General features: G+C 39.6%; 1 protein-coding gene across 2 annotated transcripts in view; it reads left to right on the top strand.

Annotated features, from left to right (window-relative positions):
* KCND2 (potassium voltage-gated channel subfamily D member 2) overlaps window positions 1-9,833 on the top strand; it is a 266,099-nt gene extending 256,266 nt beyond the window's left edge. For both annotated transcript variants that reach the window (XM_063396747.1, XM_063396746.1), the window contains 4 exons: window positions 2,170-2,268; window positions 3,817-3,912; window positions 6,849-7,096; window positions 8,774-9,833. In XM_063396747.1, the coding sequence (XP_063252817.1) occupies window positions 2,170-2,268; window positions 3,817-3,912; window positions 6,849-7,096; window positions 8,774-8,951 (621 nt within the window). In that variant the 3' untranslated portion in view covers window positions 8,952-9,833. The remainder of the gene's footprint in view (window positions 1-2,169; window positions 2,269-3,816; window positions 3,913-6,848; window positions 7,097-8,773) is intronic.

Consider the following 9,833-nt stretch of genomic DNA (forward strand, 5'->3'; position numbering starts at 1 on the left):
TGCAGTGACCGGTCTCTCTACAAGCACATACTGATATGTAATGTTACAGAAATTTGGGGAGGCGGGGGAAATACTTTCTCTATTTTTTGAAAATGTTAACTGAGTAACTATCAGGCATGAAAATCCCTACTAATATATCAAAGTTAGATTTTCAAGTCCTTCGTTCTATCTCCTTCTGTGCTTCAGCAGCCATTTAATTCCAGAGGCTGCTAGGCATTTGGTTTTCAGAATCAGAAATCTAACCATGAAGATAAAACCAGATTCTGTCTTATACATGTAACCAGCCACAAAAATACAGAACCAGGATGCCATCCTAGTAATTCCATAAAAGCTTCTGTTTTCCACAGTAATAGTTGAGAGATTCCATTCTTCATGCTTTCTCCTAATTCTGTGTTCTGTGGGTTGTACAAAATTCAGTGGATGCAAAATGTCTGTCACTCATAAGCATCCTTCTGCTCTGGATGAAAGTCACCTTCACAAGCAATGAGACTCACCTGAGAAATTACAAATTTCTCTCAGTAACTGGTACTTGCAGTCTCTGAAATATCAGGTTGTGAAGAGTCTATGACAAAATATGACAAGTATTAGGTCTGGTTATACTGACAGACATGAAGAGGTAGGTGGAGGCCAGTGAAGAGTAGTGTGTTTCAGGGCTTTGTCATGGGACTGGTGACCTTCAATATGTTCATCAGTGATACCAGCAGTGAGATCAGGTGACCCTCAGCAAGTTTGCAGATGACACAAAGGTGAGCAATGCAGGTGACACAACAGAAGGAAGAGCTGCCATCCAGAGGGACCTGGGCAGACTTGAGAAGAAGGCCCATGAGGACTCCATGAAAATCAAAAAATTCAAGTGCAAGGTGCTTGCATCTGGGTCAGGACAATTCCACATATGAGTACAGGCTGGCAGAGGAAGTAATTGAGAGCAGCCCTGTGGAGAAGAACCTGGGAGTCCTCGTAGATGAAAAGCTGAACATGAGCCAGCACTGTGCACTCACAGCCAGGAAAGCCAACCACATCCTGGGCTGCATCAAAACCAGCATGGCCTGGAGGGCAGGGGAGGTGGTTCTCCCACTCAGCTCTGCCCTGGTGAGAGCCCACCTGGAGTACTGCATCCAGCTCTGGAGTCCTCAGCACAAGAAAGACATGGACCTGTTGGAGAGGTCCAGAGGAGGGCCACAGAGATAATCCTGGAGCATATCTCCTGTGAAGACAGGCTGAGAGAGCTGGCATTGTTCAGCCTGGAGAAGAGATGTCTCCAGAGAGACTTTAGAGCAGCTTTCCAGTACCTAAAAGGGACTTATAATAACGAGAGAGACTTCTTATACAGGCAGATAGTGACACGACAAGGTACAGTGGTTTTAAATTGACAGAGGGCAGGCTTATATTAGATCTTGGAAAGAGATTCTTTATCAGGGGGGTGGTGAGGCCCTGGAACAGGTTGCCAGAGAAATTGTGGATGCCCTATCCCTAGAAATGTTCAAGGCCAGGCTGGATGGGGCCCTAAGCAACCTGATGTAGTGCATGGCATCTGTGCCCATGGTGGCATCCCTTCCAACCTAAACCATTCTATGATTCTAAAATGGCCTGGCAAATATTCAAGAACTTATTTGGGTGAGAGCATAAAAGCACTATCACATTTTGGTACTGCAAAAACCCAGAGGGCTCTGAGAAACCCACTCATACATGTCACAATGTTACATTTTTTCTGAACCATTTCTTTCCATTTAAAGAGACTTTCACTGCAGTAGCAACTGAAATGGATGTCCATGCTTCTGCCCCACAAGACATAATGAGTGGCAGTTGCAACAATGCAAAAAAAAACCAAAAAAACAAAAAAACAAACAAACAAAAAAAAACCAAAAAAAAAAAAAACCAAAAAAAAAAAAAAAAAAAAGCGCGGCACTTCCGTACTGATCTGTCTAATCCCTCCTCCAAAGTCACTGTTCTTAGTAGCTGATCCATGCAAACAAATAAAAACTTCTATCCTATGCATTTGAAATGGGAAGACGCTTGTGATTTGCTCCACCTGGAGGACGGCTGCACTGCAGTCTGCCAGTCACTGTGAGATTGTTATTCATAAGCAGCTGATTCCAATTAGCAGTTTTAGATAAACAGGATAATGGCTGTGGGTACGAATGACACTCTTCATTTTGTGTCTTTACGCAGAAAGCCAGGCTCGCTCGGATCCGCGCCGCCAAGAGTGGGAGCGCTAATGCCTACATGCAGAGCAAACGGAATGGCTTGCTGAGTAACCAGCTGCAGCAGGTAATGTTTGTGCTCCCTCCACCTCCGGAGTAACCACTTAATGACAGCAGCAGCTTATTCTACTTAGCACCAGGGCAAGTCACCTTGGGGCTTTGGGCAATGTTGTCTTTAGACGCAGATTAAGGAAGGATAAACTGGACAATTACTACTGCTAAAGGAAGCTTGTGAGAATCAATGGTGGGGTATGATGCGATGAGGGAAATGTCCAGATAGAAATGCTGCATTCAATGCAACCCACATTTTTGGAGTAAGATCCTGTAGAAGAATTCATTAAAGAAAGTAGAGAGTATTTGCCTCTTAGGAGGTGGGTTGGATTTACCTCACTTGGCTTTAAACAGGTAGAAGATGGGTGACTAAACCAGGTTTCATCATCAGTAAAGGAAAAGGCAGCTCTTGAATACTGTTTGCTCAGAGGGGTGTTGCAAAGTGTTTCCTCAAAGCACCTACTTGGATTTAAGGAGAATCTTGGTGATTACCTCAAATGCATTGTAATCCAAGATTCTCTGAAGCAAATTCCCTGCTCACCCCTGCCCAGGAAGCCAGGACCAGCAGCTGGGACTGGGATCCACAGTGACCCACGCTGCTGGGAGACAGCCCCTTGGCTGCTCAAAGCTGTACCCAGCTGAGAAAGACTGCAGACAGAGTGGTTTTTAATCCCTGCCATTTTCTGGCATTTAGGCTATTCCCTGAGGGATACAGGAAGCCTTTTATTCCTCTATGCCCTTTCTGTTCAATACGTGTTAAACAGCCGGATGCTTTAACCTATAGCCAGCAGAGGAGGAAGTGGCTGTCTGTCCATCTGTCCTGTCTAGCACAAAAGATGAGCAGTCAGAGCACTTGTTTCCTCTCCTGCCTGAAAGAACTCGAATATTTGAATGAAAAAGACACCAAATAGCTTAATTATCATGCAGATTTGAAATATCCCAAGGTATTCTTTTCTATTATCCCGCTTCCTCCCCTATTTAGTTTTTTGCTTTCTAGTGAATAATTATGAAAGCAATTAATAAACACTGGATGCTTTCTACTTAATTCTGCATTCTATGTCAGTAACATTTGCTATACGCTTTCTAAACCCAGTAGATTGGGATCACTGACATGAATTTTTGTGTAAGCAGCAATACCACAAATTCTTTAGTGCTATGAAATGATCCTGGGAGGACAACTATTTTTAGTTTCCTTCAAAGGAGGCACATTCTCAGGAAAAACAAGTATTTTACTGTAACTTAAACTGATTAAAATTTTAAGCATGTGTTGATCCAACATTCAAAGCTTAAGTGTTGATTGCACTTGTAAATTGTACTATTTTATCTGTGCATAAAATATCTAAGATGAAAACATTTAAAAGTAGATGCAAGGGAAGGAAAGCAAAGAGTTTGATTTTTAAAAAGCAAAAGAAAATTAAGGTACAAAATAATTTTTGTTATACTTTGTAGACAAAGCATTGCAATTATGCTACTGTGTACAATCCAGATTAGTTCTGATCAAATATTTGGATAAGAACCCTCTTGTTCAAACCTGAGAATAATACAGAGTTCTATGTATCAACAGTCCTCCAATGAAGAAGAACAGGCCTTTGTTGGCAAATCTGGCTCTTCCTTTGAAACACAGCACCACCACCTGCTTCACTGCCTGGAAAAAACTACGGTAAGAGAACTGTGTTTTCCTCTGAATTCCAACACCAGCCTAGTTTTGAATGTTTTCAGTTATCTCCTCTAATTAATGAGCCTTTATATTAAAGCAGTTAGCTGGGAAGAAAAGCCATTTGATCTTATTTTAAGGCGTTATACCCAATGCATATAAATAAGAGAGAGATATAGCTTCTGCTGTATTTGATGGAGATCACTATGAAAGTCTTTCCACTTTTTATTAAAAAAAAAAAAAATAATTAAAAAAAATAATAATAAAAACACAGCCCCGAAACGAACAAGCAAGATGTCGAATTTTTCCCACAACAAACATTGCTAGATTTTGATAAATTAAAACCTGATATATGTATGTGTAGAATTTAATGTTCTGCTTTTGATAGCATTTCTTTGAAACAAAAGGGCCCAGTTGTTACATCACTTAGCAATACGTCACCTATATGCTTGTTGTGCTTATGTCTCCTCTATTCTTACTTTAGAAGTATTAGTTTTATAAAATGTGCTGTAGGACAGAACCTCTCACTTTCTATTCAGAGCATACTGTGATTTCTTTTGCTAAGATTCTTGCTGGGTCCTTTTGAAACATTTTTGAGACATTTTGTACCAGAACCTGATAGTAGCAATTTGCCTGGAAAATTTTTCCACTGTTGAATATTGCAAACATATTTAAAAATCTGAGTAATAACCACAGGTCTTGTCAAATTGTCATAGAAATCATGGAAAAAAAACTCTATTCCTTTGGTAGGAGCTGAATTTACCTTCTGAAGTTTCACCTTTCCTCTAATCATATTGGTGGAATCTGTAAAACCTCTACCTTTTGTTTTTAAATTTTCCTTAAAGCAAATATTATCTTGTTTCTTGGTTCTACATTCTTTCTTCCTTCTGTTGGGTCCTGCTACTGGCCCTGAGTTCGTATGATATATTAACACAAAAATATAGGCAGCAGTTCAAGGCTGTATTCTGGAGACGATGCATTCCTACAATTTTAGCGGGAACTTGACATTTTGAGCCCCAGAATTTGGAATCTGGCAAGTTTCTAGTTCATTGTAGAAAAGGAAGGGGTGGTGTGCCTTCTTAAGACTCTCACCATCCTTTGTGGTATAAGCATCATGACACTGAGAAAAGGCATATTTTCTCTTTTCTGTCACTGAAAAGTCAGTAGGATAAGATCTTACCCACCCTCAGAAATGCAGAGTGAGCAAAGTTATGGAATTCTGTGAAGATTACATAATTAATGAAACTAATTGCACTAAAAATTATATTTTACAAATTTCTTTTAGCTAATTAAAGTTAATTAATAAGTATAATTAAATCAATTAACTTGTGCCATTATAGCATTTCAAAATATTTCCACTCTATATTGAAAGTTCAGTCAATAAAACTCTTTAATCATTGCTCCATAAAAGTTCTAGGAAGCACAAAATTATTTTTAATAAAAAAAATGAGAGTTCTTGGCAAACATACTGCAAGCCCCTGAATGTAATCTCACGAGAACAATTAGCTTATTTTTCTCTGAATTTTAGGCTGTGTGATCATGTTCAAAATCTTGATTGTGATTGACATATGCCTTATAAAAATAATTTGTCAAGCAAGTTCTTTTTTTCCTTATCACTTGAAATTTGCATTCTAAAACACCTCTTAATTCACACAAACTTATGTCTGAGTGAAAAAGAACAGAAGAAATGAAATAAAAATGTTATGCCTACAAAGGTATTTCCATTTGTCACAAATGCTTGGCCAGAGTTGTTACTCTCTTTACTTTGTTCACATATTTTATATTGGTCCCATATGGCAGTTCTCAAAAACATCAGCACCTTTCCAATTAGAGCAAAAATTTTTAGCGAAAAAATAATTTACTTCATTCTAATACAGAAAAATGCAACAGGCTGACAAATTTTACCTGTGTAAAGCAATTCAGAAAATGCTCCTTAAACAATTCCCCTAATACATTTTTGGGATACACAGCAGTATTACCTCGAGCAGTAAATGGAAAGTGTTTTCTTGAAAAAGGAGGCTTTCTCAAACTGCATGCAGACATATCTCAGTCTCTGCTTAGTTTTAAATGAGTCCACTCCCCTGCATCTCCTCCTCTCCCTTGCCACCATAAGCAACACCTCTATTTCACACTCCTTTGCACACATACAAAATGTGGAAATTGTGTGTGGGTTTGAAATACTCCCTAATCACCTGATGAATTAATGTGAAGTGGCTATTTGAGTGATCTTGGATTCATCTTTGGGACCACCCTATAAAGCTACTGTCTTTGCTGGGATTAAGCGTAAATAAAAAGGACTTTGTTTAACTAAATGCTCAGTTCTCTAAACTGCTTTTTGATACATCCATCTACACTAAGTAGGAACTGGTTTTGGGTGCTTTTAAATAACTATCTCATCTCCTCTAACCAAAATTTCTATTCGTTTAAATATTTTTCTTTTAGATAGATGCATATCTCACAAAATGTTGTTTCAGATCCTGATTTCTAACATGGAATTCAAAAGGAAGACTTATAAACTTATCTGGAAAATATTTATGAACTTTATTATATTACAGTTCAATGTAATAAATCTTATTTATTTTCAACTGACATTGAGTGTTTGCATAAGCACCACTTGCATTTTATTAATAAACATAATCCTCTATTTTGTGGCACTTCGAAGATTATACAGATATTTGTAATGCAAACTACATTACAACCACATGCTATTTTGCAAAATAATTTGGATTAACATTTTCTTGTTAATTTTGTTCCAGTGTTTACATTTGTATTGGTATTCAGCCCAGACTAATATGGGCTAAACACTATAATCAAGAAGAAGCTAACTTCCCCAGTTTATTCAGTTGTGTCAATTTAAGCCATTAAACAATCATGATTAATATGCTCACTTCAGTTATCTTTCTGTGTGTGCTCTGTCCCTTTGTTGGATTCCTGTGGGCTAGAACCACGAGTTTGTGGACGAGCAAGTGTACGAAGAGAGCTGCATGGAGGTCTCCACGGTGAACAGGCCGCCGAGCCACAGCCCGTCTCTGTCGTCGCAGCAGGGCGTGACCAGCACGTGCTGCTCGCGGAGGCACAAGAAGACGTACCGCATCCCCAACGCCACCGCCTCCGGCAGCCGCCCCGGCAGCGTGCAGGAGCTCAGCACCATCCAGATCAGATGTGTGGAGAGGACGCCTCTGTCTAACAGGTACCTCGTGTGCACCAGCACACCCTGAGCTGGGGGCCCTGCCTCTGTTAGGGAAGAGGCACAAAGGCGTTGTGGCCTCCACAGGCAGGTGGTGAGGCTAAAGATGAGAGTCCAATAGTACCTAAAAATGGGTAAAAATTACCTAAAAATGGGTGCTGGAATATTCTGTGCTTCCTTTGCTTAAAGCTTAATCCAAAATAATAGAACAGACTCTCTCTCTGTCCATTTCTGCCCTCTCAGACCCTTCTCACAAACTACCGTGCCCTATTTGCAGCAAACAGCATCCAGGGACCCCAAATAAAATAGAGCACCAAATATTGTATGCCACGGACAAGTGCATAAGAAGAAAAATTTCACATAGAAAAATGTCCAATTCAGATACACGAGATGAGCAAGTGCTCTGTCTAGCCTTTCTTGGTTCAGAGGCATAGGAAATGAGACTTCCTTGCATTTCTGCAGAACAGAAAAATAAAACTGATTCCCAAAGTCCTAAGTGTAATAGCCATAAGGAAGACTCTTCTAAATAAAAAAATATGAAATGGGTAAGAAAAATGTATTTCCTAGTTTGAGGCATTATTACAAAAGTGAGGAAAGTGCAGTTTAAGAGTCTGTAATTTACTGAATGTCCCTGTACACTCAAAAGTAAAGTATTTGGCTTTCACATATATCCAAATATCACCTCTGAAAAGAGAGCAAAGGTCTCAGGAGATGCAGAAGTGTTTTCTATTGATGTCACACATGCCACCCTTTAATAAAGAAGTATTTCCAGTACAAGTTGCTATAGAGATTGTCTTGTTAAGCTACATTTTAAGTAGCTTCCTTTGTATAGTTACTACGTTTGGATTTCACTTCCTCGAACAATCCAGCAACTTGGAACTCTTGGAACTACTGAAGTTTTTCAGCTGTTTTTCAATTAAACCTCCTGGCCAGCACAAAGCTCCAATCTATCTTAGTTTTTCAGGAAATACTCTGCCTGGATCCATTCGTTTTCTGCTAGAGGATTTGCCTGCACCATACTTCCAGACGCCATGTATATAAAAACAAAAAGCATCAGCTTTGTGCTAGAAAACAAAAACACAAGCAGAGAATGCCAGCTTCACCTTGAAACTGTCTGAGTTTTTCAGGTCTTTTACAATGGGGAGGTACTGCAGCAATCCCATGAACATATTAACAGAAACTTAATTAGTGCATATAATAGAGTGCCTTACTACTGAGGAGACAGAATATACACAGAACCACTAGGGTTGGAAAAGACCTCCAAGGTCACTGAAGCCAATTATTAACCTGGCACCACGAGGTTAATAAACTATTCCTACTATCCAAATGTTCTTAAATGAGCATGGCATTGAGGAATATGCAGGAGACTTGGACTGGCCCTTGGTTTCCACTTTCCTGCATAGTAAGCAGCTTGGCTGTGCTAATTTTGCAATGCTTCCCCTGTTCAGAAACACAGGTGATTGGCTGAGAAGTGCTGGAATGGTGGGAAGGAAGGGAGAAAGGGACATGGACATGAGCACAGCCATGGAACAGCTGCTGCTGGGGAACAGGGCAGTGGGGTGGTGCTGCTCTGTACTTAGAGCTCTCCAGTGGGGCAGGATGAATGGAATGGAATCAGGCTTGAGAGGTTTGTGGTGATGTGGACTTTCATTCCTCATGGATTTTTGTTTCTTCCTCCAGCCGTTCCAGCTTAAACGCCAAAGTGGAAGAGTGCGTTAAACTAAACTGTGAGCAGCCTTATGTCACTACAGCAATAATCAGCATCCCAACACCTCCAGTCACCACACCTGAAGGAGACGACAGGCCAGACTCTCCCGAGTATTCGGGAGGAAACATTGTCAGAGTATCTGCATTATAAAACAAGGAGTTATTTATAAATTAGCATAAAGACCACTTGCAAGCTGAGCTCGAGCAGTGAAAAACGAGTCATGAGGAAAAAGAGAGCTGACAAAGACAACACCCCTTGACCAGTGTGCCAGTGGCTGCAGAGAAAGAGGTTCAGGAGAAACAAACTTTGTGGGTTTTGGTGTCGTGGGGTGTGAACCAAAAGGAGTTTCTTACCCCCTGTCTGAACTGACGCGTGGTGGAATCTTCTGTGACCATCCTGACTTTACTATATGAGCACAATGAAATGTCCCCATTGATGCTTCTTCTTATCATGAAAGCTCTTTTTAGAAAAAAAACACAAACAAAAAAATAGAAACCCGTGTTCCTGCTGAATGCAAAACAACAAGAAACATTTTGATAACATGTCTTTTTTTTCCCTGTTAATAAACCACAAACTTGTTGAAGAACTGTTAAAAAATGAACGAAAAAATGCTCATATGAAATATGTTTGTACTGACTGAAAGAACTACAACCATAATGCATGCTGAAATTATTTGAAGCTGTGATCTCAGTTTACTTTTATTGTTTTTCAGATTAGGCATGATAAAATAATACTGTAGAAAGGGGCATTTCTGTGCACTTACAACAAGCTGATTGTTAATGTTCCATGGTAGTTGTACAAATAACTTCCCTTTGAAAAATGCAGTATTTCTTACTCAAACACTCATTAGTGAACTAAAGGTGTTCAGTTAGTACAATATTTACTATTGTTTTATCTTGCTTCCTAGGTACTGTTACAACTGCAATAAGTCATTGTACACCTGTTGTATCAGGAATCAGGATTTTTTTTTTTTAAGGTATTTTACACAACTTCATCTACACTATACACTTCTAATGGCAAACATTTAAATAA

This window comes from Prinia subflava, chromosome 4 (assembly GCF_021018805.1).
Source record: "Prinia subflava isolate CZ2003 ecotype Zambia chromosome 4, Cam_Psub_1.2, whole genome shotgun sequence".
NCBI lineage: Eukaryota > Metazoa > Chordata > Aves > Passeriformes > Cisticolidae > Prinia > Prinia subflava.